This window comes from the organism of the source record quoted next, unplaced genomic scaffold (genome assembly GCF_019419815.1).
Source record: "Pyrus x bretschneideri cultivar Hongxiangsu unplaced genomic scaffold, Pyrus_bretschneideri_v1 Contig30, whole genome shotgun sequence".
In the NCBI taxonomy this organism is placed as follows: domain Eukaryota; kingdom Viridiplantae; phylum Streptophyta; class Magnoliopsida; order Rosales; family Rosaceae; genus Pyrus; species Pyrus x bretschneideri.
In genome coordinates, this window is record NW_025999613.1 from 173243 (window position 1) to 195430 (window position 22188).

The following is a 22188-nucleotide window of genomic DNA, read 5'->3' on the forward strand; positions in this document are numbered from 1 at the left end:
AAGGTATGAGGTGAACCCAATGCCCAAATCACTCTTCTCGCCTTTCTTTGGACTTTCATCTCTCCGAAATCGGAGCTCAGAGATTTGAGGAAGGGAGAGAGAGAGCAGAGAGAGAAAGTGAGAGAAGAGACAAAGGAAGAGAGAGAGAGTAGAGAGAGAAAGAAATCAGAAAATGGGAGGAATAACCCCTTTATATGTGGGTATTTTAGTAATTTCGATTTTGTGCATGGTGTGCATAGTTTGTGCATAACCGGTTTGTCCTATTTCTGTCTCAAGATTAAGAAACTGTCCCATTTTGGGGTATTTCCCTATTACTTTTCATTTTTAGGTTCAATTCTCACCAAAAGGCGATTTTGAATCATATTATTGTTAGCCCATTATGAGGCTAAGTCCACCCTCCCTCCTTAGTGATGCGAGAATTACTTGACACTCAAATTAAACCCTCGTTTGACAATTGTAGTAGAATGGATAAGTGAGGGATCGTTCTAGACCGGGGATTAGGAGGGCTTGCTAAAACCTTCTAAATTGACTTAAGAACGTAAAAACAATATAAAACACTAAACTAGACTCAAAAAAATGCAAAACTAAAATTTAAAACATTAAGACAAACCAAAAGACTCAAAACTAATTTTGGACGAATTTAAGATTATGGCTTGATTCAAAATACTTTAAAACATAAACTAAACAGATTCTAAGCACTAAAGAACAAGAAAGTAAAAGGGGGGGGAAAAAGTTTTGATTTGACGAAAATTAAAATAACAAAACAAGTTAATAAACTAAGCGGAATGTAAATATGAATTTGTGATGGAATGAATGGAATGAAGGCTAGCTAAGGGGTTCTTCTCCACACATGTTATACTTGCATACAAGATTGATTCTCAGTTGGTCTTTCGATAAATTATGAAACTCAACACTCCAGATTGATTAGGTCCGCTTAAATTAACCGTCAAGTTTTCCTTAAGTTAATGAATTGGATGGGTTTGCGCAACGCAATTCACAACATTCTCCAAAAGTCCTTTACGTGAACAGCACAATAAAGATACAATCAAAGATCATTAAGCATTATGAAAACTATAAGCGTTGACGAGGCATTCGTTACTATGATGAGCATGAAACTCGTGCCAACAATTCATTTAACGCGATTGTTTATAAGCAACCTCCACTACTTGTGAATATAAGTTCATAACGATTAGGTGAAATTCACTTATATTCTAGCGTCATTTTTATGCGTGAAAATTAAGCGCGCATTCTTAATAAACATTCATAAATAAGTTATCAATCAAACGGTTAAACAAATTGAATCCACAACTTATGAAATTCCAACGAAAGTTAATCAATTCAAATTGCAAATATAAACATAGTTTCGAATCACCCCCTAGCTAAAGGGGGTTTAGTTCCTCATAACTTTGAAATCAAAGAAACACCTAAACATTCCGACAACTCAAAACTTGAATTGTATGAACGTTTAAGCACTCTTCTCTTCCATTCCTTATACGTACAAAACAAAGAGAATTAAAATGAAACTTTGAAATCAAAGAAACACCTAAACATTCCAACAACTCAAACTTGAATTGTATGAACGTTTAGGCACTCTTCTCTTCCTCGTTGTTGTAGCACAAGGTTTAAGGATAGGTTGTGTGATGGTATGAAGTGTTTTTGAGGGATGGGAAGTGTGGAATGGAGTGGAAATGGAGGAAATGGAGAAGGGGAACTCACGGCAACAAGGTTGCTGTTTTTGTGTTTGTGTTGTGTATGAAAAATATGAGATGCCTTGGTGAATGGAATGAATGGGTATTTATAGGAGGATTAGAGATGTGAATGGATGATTTGTTTAAGGTATTTGGTGGAAGGGAAAAGGTGTGGATGGTAATGGAATGGTGGATGGACGGTTTAGTGGATGTAGTTTAGGGTTTATTTAGGTGAATGTGGATGCACGGATTGATGGAAATGATAATGGGATGGTGTGGAATTAAAAGCTAAAAAAAATGGGATAATGGGCATTTAAGTGTGAATGGAATGGTGGGATGCACTAATGGAAATTATGGAATGGAATGGTGGGATGCACGGATTAGGAGGAAGAATTAGGGTGAAGGGCTTAATGCATGGATTTGGGCCTAAAATGCCCCCCCTTGCACGGCAAGGGAAAGGACTTGGGCTAAAGCCCACGGCATTGGGTGTTAAGGGCCCTAGGGCCTTCGTTTTGCGTCCTAAAGCGCCTACAAGGACTTCAGAGTGGCTAGAAAATGCGGACATTTAAGATTAGGAAAGGTTATCAAAACGGGAAACTTAGGGTCAACTTTCCTAAAATAGGAAGCCTTGTTTGAGTAGGATTCCTCGTTTTGGTAAGAATTCATCGTTGGAGTAGGAATTCGTCGTTTCTTCAAGTCTTCAACTCATTCATTCCTCTTTCGCTCCAAAAGGCTCCAATTTGCATCTTCTTGCCCACTTTGGCCTTATAATCTGAAAATACACAAAAGTGGCCTTAAACACTAAAACAACTAAGTAAACACAACGTAAATGCACGAGAACAAGCTAATTAAGTCGCATGAATATGCTCCTATCACTTAGCATAGATTATATAATTTGTTAAAGAAAAAACAAAACTTAAGAATTTTATAAAATGTATTTTTCATTTCTGCTACAAGTGTGGACGGATTGGGCATATCAATACAGAATGCTCCGCTGAGATGTCTGGAGAAGGGGAGGTAGCGTATGGAGAGTGGATTAAGGCGCCGCCGATAAGAGAGGTGGTGATACCAAAGAAAATGGAGTGTGTGGGCAGGGGGGAACGTCGGCAGGCCGGGGTGGTGCGCGGACCGGGCTTCACGTCTGCACAGAATCAAGGTAGATTACGGATGTCAAACTTACAAAGAATGGAGCGTAATCAAACCATTGAGATTGGGGGAGCATCTAAGAGTCGTGGCACAGGTCAAAAAAAATGGCGTAGAAGAATGCGGGGGGAGGGAGAGGATTCGTCTTCCTGCTCTGAAATGGAAAGCATCAAAACAGTGGGTGAAGGACAATCGGGCGATGTCCTGGGGGCAATGACACTCTGTCTGCCCAGGGTGAGGTCCCACTCTGGGGCAGTAAAAGAAGTGGGGAAGCACAGGATTTGGTGCTCACTCAAGCCCCACAGAAGAAACTCAAGGGCCCGGTTACGGAGGAGAACTGCCAAGGTAGGGAGGCAGAGATGGGAAGGAGGTTAGACAGCAAGGATGGTGGGCTAACGATGGAAAGCGCGAACCGTACGGCGGAGGAAAATAAGGAAGAAATAAGTGAAAATACTGGAAGACAGGATGTAATGGAAGGGGGGTCGGACTTTGATAAAGGTAGGATGGTGACACGGAATGCGGGCAAGTGGGCTCGGGGCGGTGGCGGCTGGCCTACAATAGCCGCAGGCCAGCCATGAGTTATATCTTCTGGAACTGTCGTGGGCTAGGGTCGAACACGACAGTCAGGGCTCTTCATGGGCTTATTCGCAAAAAGAGACCCTCTATGATCTTTTTATCGGAGACTAAGATGAAAGATCATAGAATTCTAGGGGTGAGGAGGAGATTGGGTTATGTTCATGGCTTTGATGTTTCGCCAGTTGGAAGTGCTGGAGGATTGAGCTTGTGGTGGGAGGACAATCTGGAGGTTAATATTATCTTTTCGTCCAAGCATATTATTGATGCTGTGATGAGAATTAAAGGGCAAACGCATTGGAGTCGGATTACGGGTGTGTATGGAACGCCGTATAGAGTTGAGAAAAATCTGTTTTGGGAATGGATGGTTAACCACTTTACCCCCACAGACATTCCTTGGATTTGTGGCGGGGACTTTAACGAATTCCTGTGGGATCATGAGAAGTCTGGTGGAGTTGAGGTTTTGTACAACAGGCCAAGGTTCTTAGAAGAGTTTCTGTCTTCCTCTCAGTTGATGGACTTGGGTTTCAATGGGCCGACCTTTACATGGAGAGGGATGAGAAAAGGGGATTGGGTGGAGGAGAGGTTAGATAGGGTCATGGCGAATGAGAAGTGGCAGCAACTTTGGCCGAACTCTCAAGTTATGCATGAAACGGTTTTAGCATCGGACCACTGCCCAGTTATTCTTATTTCTAATATTGAAGGGCAGAAAGGAAGGAAGATGTTCAGGTTTGAGGCGTATTGGGTCTCGGAGGAAGAGTGTAAGAATTTGGTGGAAAAGTGTTGGGATCGGCGGCATAATGGCAGCCCTGTAAATAGGTGGGTGAGATCTTTAAACGATTGCCGTTATCGTTTAAGCAGGTGGAATCGCACTAAGTTTATGGGGCGAGGTAGCAGGATCCATGATCTTCTCTCCCAGTTAGATTTGCTCCAGCGGGACTGGGGTCCAAACTATGATGAGATAAGGGAGATATCTCGGCGGATTGATGAGTTAAGACTCCAAGAGGAGAGTTATTGGTGCCAGCGATCAAGGGTAAAATGGTTGAGGGAGGGGGATGCTAACACTCAGTTTTTTCACTCTTCAACCCTTCAGAGGCGAAGGAGAAATAAGATAGTGAAGCTTAGGGATGAGAATGGGAACTGGGTGGAGAGTCCGGCTCAGGTGCGCCATTTGGTGGATAATCACTTCACTTCAGTTTTTAGCTCGGCAGGGGATCGTAACTGGGGGTCGCTCCTAGATTGCATTAATCCCTCGGTCTCGCCAGAAATGAATGAGGCACTAATTGCACCAGTCACGGAGGAGGAGATAAAGGCGGCGGCTGGGAATATGGGAGGGCTTAAGGCTCCTGGCCCCGATGGTTTCCAGGGGATCTTTTATCAGACATACTGGGAGATTGTGAGGGAGGGTGTTTCTGCTTTGGTTAGAGATTTGATTCAGGATGCTGCGGGTTCGAGTTTGATAAATCAGACTCATGTGGTGCTGATTCCCAAAGTCCCGAATCCGGAAGTCGTGTCGCAATTCAGGCCGATCAGCCTGTGCAACTACTCGTACAAAATTCTGTCAAAGATTCTTGCTAACCGGTTGAAGGTACTATTACCTAAAATCATCTCTCCTTCTCAGAATGCTTTTGTGGCAGGTAGACAAATTCAGGATTGTATTGGCATAGCCCATGAGATGTTTCATTATCTGAAGGGAAGGAAAGCTCAGAATAGATTTGAAATGGGGATTAAACTTGATATGCAGAAGGCGTATGATAGGGTTGAATGGGATTTTTTGGATGCGGTAATGGAAAGAATGGGTTTTTGCAGTAGCTGGAGATCGTTAATTAGTGGTTGTGTTTCGTCTGTGAAGTTTGCTGTTCTCCTAAATGGACAGGCTGGAAAGTCTTTTGCTCCCTCAAGGGGTCTCCGTCAAGGGGATCCTCTTTCTCCTTATTTATTTATTTTGGTGGGGGAAGTTCTATCCAAACTGATTCAGGGTGCGGTTGACCAAGGGAGGTTGGAGGGTGTCAAGATAGGTGGATCCGGACCCGTGATTTCTCACCTCTTCTTTGCGGATGATACCCTTCTATTTTTGCGGGCTGATATGAAAAACTGCGGGAATTTAAGACATCTGCTGGACAATTTTTGTGTGGCGTCGGGGCAGAAGGTAAATTTGGAGAAATCCAGTGTATTTTTTGGGGCTAACGTTCCGAAGGTGAATGCTGAGCAGATGGGGAACGCCCTTGGTATGAAGGTAGTAATCAATCCGGGAACATATTTGGGGGTCCCTACCATATGGGGACGGTCGAAAAAGCGTGGTCTTGCTTATGTGAAAGGAAGAGTAATGGAAAAGCTACAAGGGTGGAAACAAAATACTCTTTCCCGTGCCAGTAAAGAGGTTTTAATTAAGGCTGTTATCCAAGCTATCCCGGCATATCCAATGTGCATTTTCAAATTCCCAGCCGCTGTTTGTAAGGAATTGGATGCGTTGGTGGCTGGGTTTTGGTGGGGATGCAAGGAGGGAGCCCACAAGATTCACTGGGTTTCAAAGGAGGTTTTGGGTTTGCCAAAAGACATGGGTGGTTTAGGCTTCAGAAACTTTCAGGAATTTAATGAAGCTCTGCTTGCTAAACAGTGCTGGCGTTTAATCACGGAACCGGATTCGCTGTGGGCTAATATGATTAAGGCTCGGTATTTTCCACATAGCTCGATCTGGGATGCGAAGAAAGGTGGGCGGGCCTCTTGGGCGTGGAGCAGCCTCATCTGTGGCATGGACTTGATTAGGGAGGGCTCCGATTGGCAGATTTTGGGTGGTCAGGAGGTGCGGGTGTGGCAGGATAGGTGGCTTCCATCCTTGCCCCTTGAACACCCAGAGCCGGTTGGCCAGGTTGCGGTTACTCCCAGTTTAAGGGTCAGTGCACTTATCTGTCCGGAGTCGGGGCGGTGGAATATTAACTTTTTACAACCCTTCATATCGGGGGAGGCTATGCAGGCTATAGAGGAGACGCCTCTTGGAGATTTAAGTCGTAAAGATAGGCTTATATGGGATACGAGTAAGAACGGTGCTTATTCGGTCAAGTCGGGATACAGATGGCTGCAAGGAAGACCGCTGGCGAGAAGGGATTTGCGTCGGCCTTCTGTTCGTGGGGTTCCCAAAGCGTTTTGGAAGGGGATTTGGAAGCTGGAGGTGCCCCCCAAGTTACGGCATTTCTTGTGGCTTACTGTTCACAATTGTCTTCCTACTCGGGATACATTGTTCCGACGAAGGTCCTCTCCAACCTCTACTTGTCCTATTTGCTGCTGCCATGATGAAACCATTGAGCACATTTTCCTTTCCTGCTCTTGGGTTGAGCCAATTTGGTTTGGAGGGGCATTGGGTTATAAAATGGATCGTCTTTCTCTCCCTTCTTGGTCGGACTGGATTCAGGGGGTTTTCTCTCCGAATTTATGCAACTCTGGAGATATAATGTGGAGACAATCTTATATTGTTTTTACCTGTTGGTGCATATGGAAGGCTCGCTGTGATTTTGTTTTCAAAGAGGTGCCCATTAACCCGTTAAAGGTCCTGGCTGCTATCTCTGCGGCGGTGAGATCGTTTATTAGTGCAAAGGCAAAGGATGGGGATAGAGGAGGGGGTGACGGAAGGAGGAACTTTCAGGTTACGAGATGGTGTGCTCCGACCTACCCTTTTGTGAAGATTAATGTGGATGCTAGCTGGTCCAAGGCATCAAAAATGGGTTTTGTTGGAGTGATTGTGAGGGACATGGAGAGCAAGTTCGTGGCTGCTGCGCGGCATCCTATTACTACTCCTTCTGCTGCAGCAGCGGAGGCTTCTGCGTTGTTGCACGGGTGCAGGCTAGGTGCAGAGCTGGGTGTAAGGTATGTAATTCTGGAATCGGACTCCTTGGATGCGATTAAATGTCTTTCTAGCTCGTTGTCTATGGGTAGTTGGGAGGCATACCCGGTGCTGGCTCGGGTTAAACAGTTGGGGGGGGATTTCATTGATTGCCGATGGTCTTGGGTGCCACGGTCTGCTAATGGCGTGGCTCACAAGATTGCATCGATTGGTTTTTCGGAGATGAGTGATGTTGTTTGGGTCGTTAGGCCCCCATCTTCGTTGGTCTATGTATTGAACAATGACGGATTACCTTGCCCTCATTAATGGGTTATGGTGGTGCTGGGGGTGACGCCTCTACTTGGTGGAGGGGTCGTTGTGGTTTATCCCTTGACACTGCTTGGTATTGTTTTTATGTTTGCCTCTTTGTAGGCCTTGTTATGTTATGATATGGTATTTGGATTCAAAAAATAAAAAAAAAAAAAAAAATGATAACTAAATGTATGAATTAAAATGTTTTAAAGATGTTGCAAGAAGTTGTAATCGAACTTACGTCTGAAAGGGTAAATTTTACCCTAAAAAAAATCTCTCTCCTTCCTTTCTCCCCAAAACACCTCCTTTCTCCGTAGTACTCCGTCGTCCCTTCGTCCTCCTCCTCACTCCCTCCTCCTCTCTTCCCACTTGCCATTATCACCCCCACATTTGCCGAATTGTCACCGTAACTCTCAAACCCGGAAAATCATTACTAACCCAAACCAAATCCTATCATACCATCCCATCCCAAACCCAGAAAATAAAATCTCCCAGCATCCCCACCTCCCCTGTCTCCTCCACCTTTTCTTCGGCCAATTCCGCCACCCTCAGCTCACCCTCTCAGTTCTAGATTTGATCAAAGGGGACAATTGCAATGACAGGGAGACCCTACGGTTTTGAACTACAACGAGAAGCAATCGGATTCCCATGCTCATCGCCATTGAAAATGGCTTCTGTTGATTTTACAATCAAAACAACGATCGGAAAGTTGATGAACTCTAGCAGCAGGCACAGAGTGTGACGGGGGGTGGAGCGTAGAGGTTAGGGACGAACATATCGCCGTGATTTTCATCTCCAGATATAGCGAGATTCGACCGAAATCTCGCGTTCACACCGAAGGGGATGGTTTCCTTGCTTAAGGATGGTTTCCTTTGATGTTGTTTTGGAGGAGGGCGAGATGGGGTTTTCCTTGCTTGAAGGAGGAATAGATGAGAGGGTTTTGGGTTTGGAGGAGAAAATGGTAAAGTGGGTTGGAGAGTGGATTGTCTGCAGAGCTGAAGAAGAAGAAGAGAAGACTGAGATTTTTAGTGAGAAATTAATGGGAAAAATAATAATTTGGTTAGGAGTGGAGTCAGGAGAGGAGACAGAGAGATGTGAGGAGAGAGTTTTTTTTTCTATAAAGTTTAATTTTTCACATTAAAATTTTTTTTTAACTTACTAATATATATATATATATTTTTTTTTTTAGGTGGATCCACGCCTGCCACGTCATTAATTAACAACGAAATTAACAGCAAATTTAACAGAAATTTGACAGTGCAACGAATTCAGAAGTTGAGATATGATTTTGCAATGTTTAAAACATGAGGTATAAGATTATAGTTCAATCGAAATTTTCAATATATAGAATTCTGGAATCTTGCTACAAACATAATGCATACTAACTCCAGAATTAGACATATTCAATTTGTATTTATAACATTGTGAACAAAATCGACTTAAGCAAACTGCAAAAGTTTGCTCCCACTATTTCATAACATTTGACAGCAAGTCAATTTAAAAAACTGCTTCAAAACTATGCATGAACTTATCAATAATCTAACACCAATTGCTCAAGCAGATTATATGTTACTAAATCATCAAATGAATTATATTAAACCTTCTCTTTCAAAACAACAGATCTCCACATGTAAGAGTTGATGTCAGTTTGAAAACAAACCAAATTCTAGCTGATAACAAAATTAAGAGGCCTTTTTATGGAATCAACGATTTTCAAGTGTACCACAAAATTTCTTAACTACACTGCCTGCTTCATTCCTTCAAAGCAAGCCACAAACTCTGCCTTCATCATAGATGTACTATGATGGTTTGCTTCTTTTAGATTTGCTTGAAACCTTCATGACATCCCTACTATGAAAGTAATGTCAAGTCTTGTACAAATTGTTGTGTACATCAAACTTCCAACCAATGAAGTATAAGGCTTAGTTTGCATCTTCTCCAATTCTAATTTAGTTCTAGGACATTGAGCTTTTGAGAATTTGCCACCTTTATTGATCGGTACTTCACCGTTGTTTCAATTCTCCATATTGAATCTCACACGCATCTTTTATATGTAACCCTTTTGAGATAAACCAAGAAGTCCCCTCTGGTTGTCACGCACAATTTCTATACCAAGTACATAAAGTGCTTCTCCAAGATCCTTCATCTTAAAGTTATGACTGAGCATGGCTTTGGTATCCTTGAGCAGCTTCATATTAGAACTGGCAAGTAAAATATCACCAACATAGGATACCAAGAATATGAAATTTGATCCACATAACTTGAAGTATATGCAATCATCCAATTTGTTCTCCACAAAACCTTTGATGCGCAACAACATCCAATTTTAAGAACCACTATCTTGAAATTTGCTTTAAGCCATAGATTGACTTGTTGAGTTTGCAGACCGTATTTTCCTTTCCCCTTTGAACGGTTGCTTCATTTAAATGTTTTCATAAATCTCCATTGAGAAGGAGTTTTCACATCCATTTGGAGTCGTTCCAGATCATAATATGCTACTAGTGCCATGATTGTTCTCATAGAATCCATTGAAGGAGCAGGAGAAAAGATTTCATTGTAATCAACTCCTTCTCTCTGAGTAAACCCTTTTGCAACCAACCTTGCTTTGTATCTTTTTCTTGATGCGAAAATAGTTAAGCACACAAATTAACCCTCTTGTTGTCAAATTGTAGTAAGGATGCAAGTAGGGATCGTTCTTAACCGGGGATTAGGAGGGATTGTTAAACACTTGGAAACTGACTTAAAAACTCAAAAACAAAGTTTAAAACACTAAACTTGACTCAAAGAATGCAAAATTAAAAGTTAAAACACTTAAACAAACCTAAAACCCAAAACAACAACTAGAAGACTCCAAACTGCCTAAAAACCACTTTCTGGGCAGTTTTGAGCACCTACACTAATTTGGACGAAATTGGATGAAAACTTGAATCAAAATACTTAGAAACACAAATCAAAACACTTTCTAACTAATTTGGACAATACAAATACTCAAAGGACTCAAAACAAGTTCAAAAGACTCAAAACTGCCTAAAAACACTAACTAGGCAGTTTCTGACCTTAAACACAAATTTGGACGAATTTAAGATTATAGGTGGATTCAAAACACTTTAAAACACAAATTAAACAGATTCTAAACACTATAGAACAAGAAAGTAAAGGGGGGTTTTGTTTTGACGAAAATTGAAATAACAAAACAAAGTAACAAACTAGACAGAATGTAAATATGAAATTGATGAAATGGAATGAATGGATGCTAGCCAAGGGGTTCATCTCCACACATGTTACACTTGCATAATAAAAAGATTTCCAATTGCATTTCAATAAATTATGAAACTCATCACCCCGGGTTAATTAGGTCCGCTTAAATTAACCTTCAAATCTTCCTAACGTTATTGAATTGGATGATTGCATACGACAACCCAAAACATTTCCCACAAGTCCCCTACATGATTGCATAATAGAGATACAAGCAAGAATCATTACGCTCTATGAAAATTATAAGTGTTGACGAGGCATTCGTTACTATGATTGCATGAAACTTATGCCAAGAATTCGTTTAACGCGATTGTTTATAAGCAACCTCCACTACTTGTGAATATAAGTTCGTAACTATTAGGTGAAACTCACTTATATTCTAGCGTCATATTCATGCATGAAAATTAAGCGTGCACTCTCAATAAACATACATAAATAAGTTATCAATCAAACAGTTAAACAAATTGAATCCACGACTTATGAAATGCAATTAGAAGTAATCAAATCAAAACGCAAGCATAAACATATATTTCGAATCCCCCCCTAGCCAAGGGGGGGTTTAGTTCCTCATGATACAAAACAAAGAGAATCAAAGAAACACCTAAACATTCCAACAACTCAAACTTGAATTGTATGAACGTTTAGGCCCTCTTCTCTTCCATTCCTCATTCGTACAAAACAAAGAGTATTGAAATTAAACATTGAAATCAAAGAAACACCTAAACATTCCAACAACTCAAACTTGAATTGTATGAACGTTTAGGCCCTCTTATCTTCCTCTTCGTTGTAACACAAGGTCTAATGGATAGTTTTATGGTGTGAATGGTTTGGGGAGTGGTGAAAATGGAAGGAGGAGGCCACGGCAATGGGATGATTTCTGGTGTGGTGTTTGGATTATTAGGGAGAGAGCATGGCACAAGGGAATGGTTGGTGTTTGTGACTGAAAAATGAGATGAATTGAATGAATGCAATGCATGGTTTTATAGGGAGAGAAGGGATGGGAGAACATGTGAATGGCAGCTAGGAATGATTAAAGAAGGGAATGCATGTGTAATGACAACTAGATTGGTTGGTGGAAATCTGAAAATTGATGGGAGAGGGAACATGACAGCTAGGTAAAGTGAATGTGGCTGCATGTTTGAATGATTAAATGATGCATGTGGGTTGGAAATGCATGTGCAATGATTCTTTGGTGCTGAAAATGCATGTGTAAGCATGTGTTGGCTGAATTAAAGAATGTGAGGGAATGATGAAAGGGGAAACATGACAGCTAGGTTGAATTATGAAGAGTGAATGCATGTGGCTGATTTATGTGAATGATTATGCGTGATTATGATAAGTGATAAGTGGTGATGATAAGTGTATGATATGTGATTATGATAAGTGATAAGTGGTGATGATAAGTAATGATTTATGATAAGTGATAAGTGGTGATGATAAGTAATGATATGTGATTATGATAAGTGATAAGTGGTGATGATAAGTAATGATATGTGGGAGTGTGGCTGAAATGAAGGAGTGGAATGTTGGAATGTTATGCACGGCTAAGGATATAGGAAAGGTTTAAATGTCCTAAAACTAAAGGGAACAAGGTTCCAACACTTTGGTCTTCAATTAGGTCTTCAATTTCGTCCAACACTTTGGCTCCAAGCATAGGCTATCCATCCTTAGCCCAAAAGTGCTCCAAAAGTCTCCAAAATGCATCTTTTTGCTCCTTTAGCCCTTTGGACCTACAAACACACGAAAATAGCTTAAAGTACTAAAATAACTAAAGAAACATAACGTAAATGCACGAGAACAAGCCATTTAAGTCGCATGAATATGCTCCTATCATTTCTCTTCCCTTGTGCATCTCTTTTAGTTTTTTTATACCCACTTGCACATTATAGGTTTGATTTCAGGGTTTGATTCAACTAATGTCCAAATATCATTCCTAAACATCGAATCTAACTCATCTTTCATTGCATTATGCCATAAACCTTTCTGAAAACTTTGCATGGCATGAGGGTAGATGAGTGGATCATCTATATCACCAATATCAAATTCACTTTCTTGAAGGTAAATGTTGGAATCAAATTTGCGCACCGCAAAGAATGGTGGAGGAAAAACTCGAACAACCTGTAAATAGAAAACAACCGTAAGCAAGCCTAAGAGCAGAGGCGGGTGTGTGTAGGCCAAAGGCTCTTCGACGATCAAGTTAGTAAGCAGTTTTGGACTCAAGAAGTGGGCAGGAGAACTAAAGTACTAAGATTGCGTTACTAGAGATGAACCCTAGAATTTTATGGGAGAAAGACCCTTCTATGGTAGAATTCTTGTTCTACGTCAGGAGAATCCTAAAAGATATCTAGAAGTAGATATTGCACCCTTTTAGGAGTTCTGATTACTTATTACGCACGCCAATTCCTGGATTTTAGGAACCCCAAGACTTATAAGGATCTAATTGAGTCCATCTCCGGATCAGATTGTGCGTCTTATGGGACAAACATGGTGATCCAGCGGAGTCGCTTGGACTTAGCTTATTGCCATGGAGCAGGATGGTGTTGGCACCACTACTCCGTCTCATCCAACTCTGCTAGGAGATAGTGAGTCCATGACCAGACTTTTGAGGTACAATATTCAGATTAGCCTTACTCCAGCCTTGGAAAATCGTGGTCTCACAGTTGCCCCTAACTATGCAATGGAAAGGCAACCTATTCCCTTTGATGATGGATGTTATCAAAGACTATGCCTTGCGAAGTAAGTTGGACTACGTATCGTTAGTTTTCTTTCTACGTGTAGTGATCTGATTCCTTGTGGAGTAGTATAGTTGTTTCGAATTCAGACGTGCAGTCTCAAGTAATGTGCCATAAAGAACGTAATGATTATGCGTATCGTGTCGGCACATTTTGCAAGAGGTGACCATTTATTTCTTCGATTAGCTTTGACATCCACATCTACCGATCTCGAGGGAAAGTATTTTAGTATTCAACGACCAAATCCCTTGGCACTTTACATTTAAATAGCACCCTCTACGATGGGGTTTTGTTAGACTTTCCTTTGTCCTACCAACACCATAATGCCTCTTCCTTCATTCCCTAATCTCATTTCTAAGCCCAGTCTTTCCTAACAACCTATGTCAAACAAGATTAGGCAAAAACAAGTTGAGCCATAATCCTATAGTAGCATCCCTTATTTCTCATGATTTGTTCCATAACATTCATCCTCATGCAGTAACCTCATCATAGTATTTGCGTAGGGGTTCAATCTCGGCAAAGTATTGAGATTCTTCAGGGGTCCTTCGTCACTGCTTTCTTCCTCACATTTGGGAGTGGATGAGGGTGATGGTTGATCTTCCTCAAAGTTGATGATCCTGACAAAGTTTGCTCCATAGACTTTGTAGGTAAGTTTTTTATGTCATGAGTGAGAACTTTCTTCCCCAAGCAGTTGTACTTTGTCGTGCCCTTCTCTTGGGACTTTGATAATAAACATGTATTTGCATAAAATCTTAAAGTAACTGGGCTTAGAAGAATCTTAATCTGATAAATGTCAAAGCAAACAAACTTCTAGAGAAAACAAGTAACAAAGCAGAATACGAGTAAGTTTGTGGGCCTAGGACAGAGCTCTAATGACCCCCCCCCACCCGTGCGGTAATGTTGATTCGAAAGAACATTACCTCCCAAACTTAGTATCCATAAAGGGTTCTCACCTCCAGAGTACCACCGTACTCTGGTACAAGAATTAAACATTAAACCTATCAAGAATCTTTTGCTCTGTACTTGTCAAATGTAGTTATCGGATTAAAGATAGGAAAACTTGGAGTTGTACCTGAAATAATTCCACGAAGAACAAAACAATTTTTTTACCTTGCCCCAGTTCTTGGATCAAGGATTTTCAATACCTGCAACATGGTGCCTATGGGAAGGTTTGACTAGCTCGAATTGCGGGTCCGTCCCTAGTGAATCTTAGGCAAAAGTTTTTTGAGGCTTGGTCGTTAATTGAATTCGAGAAGGATTGCCTACATATCTTCGAAAAGAAACGGAGAATCAAATCACTGGTGTCGTTCTAAGAAAAATTGATATAATGTAAAAATTACATTAGTAATCACTTTAAATAATAAATATATGGTGGGGCGTTGGGAGATAAGTTCTCCATGGACTTGTCTTCATACAAACAATGGCTTTGCAATCGAGTCCGAAATGGACTTCCTACATTTCCCGGGAAGGAAATCAAATCGCGTGCAGTTCAGATGGTGCTTCTAAGGGTAATATCTCTTGAGTTTGCGATGTTCCACTTCTTGGTGATTGAGGTTTCATCCATGCGCTTCAGATGGTAGGTTCCTTTGCCTCCTATCTAGCAATCTTATATGGTCTTTCCCAATTTGGCCCGAGTTTTCCTTCTCTTGGGATCTTGGTATATTTGAAGACTTCTCTTCGGACCAAATCTCTAACTTGCAGAATCCTAAGCTTGATGCCTTTGTTGTAGTATGGTCGGATTTGTTACTGGTAGACAGCCTATCAAACTTGGGAGCATTCCTGGCTTTTCTTTTGCAAAGTCGAGGTCAGATTTGAGGATTCCTACGTTTTCTAAGGTGGTCCATTCTTATGATGGCTTATGCCATAGAAAATGGTGTTTCCCTTATAGCTTTCCAAATTGTTGTGCGGTATGCCCGTAAGACTCCAGGTAGCTCTTCTAGCCACTTACTTTTCTTTTCAAGCCTTTCTTCAAGCATTGTAAGATGGTTTCTTCAAAGTTTCCACATGTCCATTACCTTGCAGGTATCTTGGAGTGGAAGTTAAGTGAGGGATTCCCAATTCTTTGTATAAACCTATGACTTCGTAACTAATGAACTATAGCTCGCTATCAGTGAGCATTGTATGGCGGATGCCGAATAGGCAGATAATGTTCTTCCAGACGAAAGACTTGACAATAGTGCCAGCGATTCTTGTCAGGGTTATGCCTTAATCCATTTTGAGAAGTAGTCTATTGCCACTATGACGTACTCCCTGTTTCCTTGAGCCTTCTTAAGGGGCCCGACTAAGTTGATGCCCCATTGCATGAAAGGGCACGACCTTGTCAAAGTATTGACTTCTTCTGCATGTTGATTGTTATAGCAAGTGGGTACCTTGTCTAGATCTCCTTACTCGTCGCACAAGGATACTTAAATTTATTGTTTTGGGCTTTTTTTTAATTTATTTCAATGTGATGTTGCCGCCCTTTTGGTCCACAAAGGAGGTACCTGGTTTATGTCTCTTCTTTGCTATACAAAATTAATTTTGTGGTTTTCATAAATTGTGTGTGTTTGATGAAGTTGTAAACCACTAGGGTGTTAAACTCTGTTTGTTTCTTTCTTTCCATGTAGTAGCTTCTAACGAAGGTGATCAATAGTTGAGATTTCTTGCTTGAATATTATTATAGGCAAATCCTTGCTTGAATATGTTATGGGCCCGCTGCCGTTGTGTTTGAATTTGAAAACTATACCGGCAGCTGAACTTGAATTTCTTGTGAGTAGTTACTTGTGCCTGTGTATATATAATTATATATTAGGCCTTTATGAACTTTTAGATTTTATGTAATAGCTAATGAGTTTGTTTGTTTTTTTATACATGTCAATCATTTAATTTGTTGGAAATATGTATTTAATTTGGCAGTTTCTAGCCAGCATAGATGTTGGAATAATTTTGATGAGGAAGAGTAGAAGAATTTGGCAAAATTATCTTATCTTTCTAACTGTGCAATGATGTCTTCATGAAAAATCTGTTAATATTCTCGTTAAATGAAGGGATTTGTTTGACAAAAATACCCTTAAAAAGGTGGTCATGGTTAGTCCCGTGACAACTTAACGAGGATATTGCCATTTGCAATAACCATTTATCATGGGTTGAGTTTTGATCTAAAAACCAATTAAATATTGGAGTGGTATTCTATTGCTAAAATTTCTCATATCTTAGAGCAGTGATACTAGATGGTGGATACACTAATTCTTTTTCTTGATGATTTTAAATTAACGAACTCATGAAATGCATGTCATATATTGCCGCTCAAAATGATAGTATTCATCAAATCTAGCTTTTTATAATTTTTATTGTTTTATTGATGAGAGGTTACAGCATAGTTATTAAATTTGATATTATACACGTGCATACGTATTCTTAAAAATACTTCCGTTTTCTATATAGGTTTTAATAATTCGTTAAAGATGTACATACGTAGTTTTCACATTTAATACACCTTATTGTCACAAAATTTTCAATACTACCTGTAAAATTCACCTATTCAACACATATTGTTAACATTTTTTTTTAAAGAATTAATTAAATAAATAAATATTAAAATTAAAATAAGTGGCCGAATTTCAAAGTAAAGTTTTAGCATAGTTATTGAATAATGCACGTATGTATTTTTCACATATTATACCCATTCTGCGTTTTACAAACTACAGTTAGGGGCTAAAAGGCTATAAATATTCTTTGTTGCCTAATTTATTTTAACAACCCGGATTATACTCATCAATTATTGCACTCCTACGTACGCTAGAATGTTTAACTTGATTATGTTAAAAGAGGTTTTCAAGAAGGGAATTCCGAAGGAAAAAAAGGAAAACATAAAGGATTTGTTAGTATTAGTAAACTTTAAAAAATAGTTATTATACATTGTCAAATAGAATAACATTACAAAATGTTGAAAGCCCAAAAACTAAAGGCAGCCCATGATAAGCAAACATAGTACAAGGGCCACAAAGCAAAATTAAAAGATGTAAACTCAAGCTTTATATCATGCATACAAACTAAATTGGAGAAAAGGGAACTTTTCCTTCAATTCACTTGATTGGAACAATACTTTTCACATAATCTATCATCCAATTGATAATAGGGGGAATATGAAAATACTTGAGATTTCCGGTACTAGAATTACAAGAGGCGGCTCTTCCATACGAGCCAAGCATAAGAACTTCGCCACATTTCCCAAGTGTCAATGGATAATCAATGTCTTTAAAGGGTCCAACGGTTAGCAATTTTGTCCATAAACTCTTACCTCCGTCATAGTTGTCCATTACCCATATTTCAAATAATTTACAATCCCCTTCGTAACTGGAGCAATAAGAAGTGATGGATTCATTATGCAAAAAAATACCATAAAACTTAAAACCAAATTCTCTCATAGAAGGTAATTCTATTATATGAAATATCTCATCACCTAAATCAAATGAGAATATGTATTCTCCGTTATCCATTGCAAACCAATAACAAAATCCCTTCAAGTACACTGAACAAGAATAAGGAATGCAATACGGATCAGTGTCACTTGTTACATCAATCTTGATCTCTTTCCAAGAGTTAGTAGTCATGGTGTATACCTCAGCCGTGTGAGGAAGGAGAATACGCTCATAATATGATTCTTCACCTTCTGAATACTCACAATCACAATTTTCTATAATTCGCACGACCTTGTATTCTTTAGCTTTGCAATCATAGCCAAATCCCAATCCCTTAAAGACCGTTTCCAATCCGAATCTTCCCTTGGGAAGGGGTAGAAGAAGGGATGAATCGGGAAGTTGCCTGAATTCTCCCGTTGCAGGATTGCATAACAGAACATTTTTCCCTACAATTAGACAGACAATCCCATTGCAATAACCGTGAAGCTCTACATTGTCTTGATCTTCCATTGGAAATGGTATATTTAGGTCCTCAACATCGTAATGAAGGTCATTCTTATCACTATCAATGGAAAGATTAATCATGGACCAGAAAACGTCTTGTTTCCAACTCCTATCCGGGAAAACATGAACCTGACAACGGTTAAGAAGGATACAAGTGGAGGATGAGAGTTTGTTGTCTATGGAATTGCTGAGGTGTTTGGCCACAAAACTTGAACTATTGATGATAGTGCACCAAGACTTGCGTATACATTTGAATCTCATCAGAGACTTGGGCGGCAACCTGGACAGGATTTCGACCACCTGATCTTCTGGAGTTTCACTTTCACACAACTGGGACATTTCGGTTGTACTGTTCCACAAGAATTCTTCACACGTATATATACACAGAAAAGAACACCACCAATTCGAGAACAAACTAAATCAAACTCCACGTCCCAAAGGCCTGGTAGGTCAAGGTTCAATTATTAAACATATTACCAAATAAGATGCCAAAATTCAACAGTACTAAATAAACTTGGAGTTCCACAACCACAACATATTTAGCTATTAAAGAAAACAGGGGCGATCCAGTCAATTTCGAGTTTTATGGAGAATTATACGTTCAAATTTACCATTTTTAAATTTTTTTTATTGATACAAAAATAACAATTCAAATTTTACTTTTGAATTCTAGATTAAATTGATGATCAGGTGAGCATGGTATCCGTGTCAGCTTGTAACATCACACAATTTTAATTTAGAGAAAATTAGAATTAGATGCCTCATTTTAGACTTTTGTAAATTAAACATTTATTCTTTTTGAGTTTTTTATTAAGCTTTTGAAACATTTGATTAAGATACTTAGACTTGAAATACTTCAAATTAATTGAAATTAATTTACATTTAAATATCTGCTATATATTTTAAATAATTTTAACTATATTTAAGTCTAAAAATTTAAACTTTTCAAATCTAAATATACACCCACGCCAAATGGAAACGTACCAACGTTAAATGAAAACGTACAAATGTCAAACGAAAATGTACCAATCCCGAATAAAAATGTACCCAATTGTAAACTATATTAAAATGAATATTCGTCTTTTTTGAATGTTTAAAACACTACTACAAAATGGACTTATTGTGTCACTAGGTGATGTCACTTTAATATAATATAGTCACAGACAAGACATTTACGACACCTACTCAACATTAAAAACAAAACTTTTTTTATTTATTTATTTTTTTTTTTTTTTTAATTTTTTCTGTCAGCTTTAGCTGACAAAAGTGGGGCTAAAAGGAGGAGAGTTCAAAACTTCAAATTAAACTTGGGCAAACAGCTGCACAGTTAAACTTAGAAAAACAATGCTTCATAAAACGTCTGTCACTGGAGTTGCTCCAACACTAGGGGGAGGGCTCCAACACTAGGGGGAGGGCTCCAACACTGGAGTTGCTCTTATGCAAACGTCTGTTCAAAATAATATTAAAATATGTTTTTGAAATTCGAGACACAAGAAAAATATTGTGTGTGTGTATCTTTATGCAAAGCGATCTTTATTTTTTGAAAAAAAAATTAAGGATTAGGTGTGTGGTTCACTCCATATAGAACTTTAACGATCCATATTGTCTATTTTGTAAGTCTCGATCCATATATCATCCTTGCAAAAATTCAATTCAATCAGAAATCATTTGCCTATTTAAGTAGAGTGTTGTTAAACCCATCCCGTTGTCCTATTTCTCCACCCACTTGTTCATGAAAATTTTTAACATATTTATCCTTTTTTAAACGACTTTTAAACCCCTATGTGATACTACGTAGCAGTCAACACTACTATTTTTGTAACGGTCACGATTGAGTGGATTTGATTGTATGACTGGCGAAATAAAAGGGGAAAAGGAGAAAACCGGGTGACCTGCCACTAACAAGTAATCACCTCCCATCGTCCTTGGCAACATTGATATGCAAAAGTGGATATTGGTAAGGCCTGAATTTGAGGCAGGTGGGTGAGGGGTTTGGGTGTCAACTAGGGCTGGGATTCAACAAGATGCACTTAAGCTTAAGAAAGGGAGCACCAAAGCACCAGCTTATGATTTTCCCTAAAATGCTTCCATCTTTCCAACACCAAGAAGCTCACAACCTCATCGAAAGTCATTGGTGGGTTGTTTTTGAATCCAGAGTTTCAGAGAACCAATGACCTACATAGAAAATATGAACTACCAACTAGACCGCAATAGCTGGACCTCGACACACCACCCAAATCCAAAGTTTCATTGAAAGTCATGTGTTGGTGCGACTAGACTATCATGAAGATGCAGCGATGTGATTAAGGATGGAGATCAAGGGTTTTTTTGAAATATACTAAAGGTTATTTTAAGAATAATAGTAGGTAGGAAAATAGCATTTTAATTTTTTAACTTTTTATGGTGGGTGAAATAATAATGTGGGTGGGAAAATAAGACAATATGGTAAGTCTAGTAGCACTCTTCAATCATCAAGATAAAAGTTCATTATTTATCATATAACAAAGTATTCGTTAATTTCCTTGAACATTTCTGATTTGGTTAATATTTTGCAAGATGATCTATGTGGAGCAACTTGAAAAATTGGCAGTTTGGATTATTAAAGTTCAGTATGGTGTGGACTCCATAACTAATCCCCATTTTTATAAAAATAAAAAAAGGGATCCCTTCTTATATATATAGCCTAGAGACGTCAAGGAAATTAAAACTGTTTAATCTTGTTTTAATTTATTATTAAGTCCATAAACAGGCATCGAATACACGTATAAAGATAACAACATAATAATTATAAATTGAAATAAACAGAGATAAAGTAAAGGATAAGTAAATACGGTAATAAAAAAATGATAAAATAGGTATAAAATAAGGAAGCAAACTCACATTAATTTATTAATCTTCAACTTCAATGTTACAGGATAGCACCAAGTTGGAAATAGCGACGGCACTTAAAACACTCAGACACTCGATAATATGTTTTACAAAGTGAAAGCTTTTGCATGCATACAACTAAGCTCGGAGGCTCTATAAATAGAAAACTAAAAGCAAACTCGAATGACAGGTGTAGCACATCCGTCGGAGCATCCAAAAGCAGCCTACAATAATGAGCGGCATCTTCACCTTTTGCAATGACACTGACTTGGCTTCACGTGGAGCATCAGAAGGAATCTTGAAAAATATGACACTGACTTGGCTTCACGTGGAACATCCAAAAGCAGCCTACAATAATGAGCGGCATCTTCACCTTTTTCAATGTAGGTCATTCGACTTCCTCTGAATAAAAAAGTGATCATATGGATGAATTTTGGAGTGACTCCAATTGGAGGATGTTCATGTGCCTTTCAAGATGATTATATCAAAATTCCAGATTTGTCTACCAAGCCGTTTGACCATGGCGATGAAATTAAGGCTCAGCGCACAGCTTTCCCTAATTGACATTTTTGGATGTTTTTGGTGTTTTGGAGGTCAAGATGGCGTATTTTGAGGAAGATTCTTTCTTAGAATTTGTAGGAAACATCTTCAGCTTTAAAAAGAGACCTTTTGGGACCAAATCAGAGTTCATTTGGTCAGTCAAAAGTATGATTTTCTTAGAAGTCCGAATTTTAGTTTAAATAGGAAACCGTTTATTTTCTGTTTTATTATTTTATTATGTTTCCTAGTTTTACTCTAAAACCTTTTCTAGGAAGGATTTTATTTTGTAGCAGTATAAATAAGGCTTTTTAGCCATTAGGTTAGAGAGGGGGAGAACGCAATACTTTGGCTTTGGA

General features: G+C 39.1%; 1 protein-coding gene across 1 annotated transcript; it reads right to left on the minus strand.

Moving 5' to 3' along the window:
* Positions 1–17425: 17425 nt before the first annotated feature.
* Positions 17426–21411, minus strand: LOC125479981 (putative F-box protein At3g52320). The gene is made up of 2 exons (XM_048590167.1): positions 21305–21411; positions 17426–18866 (listed from the first exon to the last, which is right to left on the minus strand). The coding sequence occupies exon 2, from the start codon at positions 18761–18763 to the stop codon at positions 17585–17587; it is 1179 nt and encodes a 392-aa protein (XP_048446124.1). The 5' UTR covers positions 18764–18866; positions 21305–21411; the 3' UTR covers positions 17426–17584.
* Positions 21412–22188: the final 777 nt, after the last annotated feature.

Excerpts from the sequence above, each read along its gene's own strand:
- LOC125479981 (XM_048590167.1), bottom strand. The coding sequence starts at position 18,763 with ATGTCCCAGTTGTGTGAAAGTGAAACTCCAGAAGATCAGGTGGTCGAA.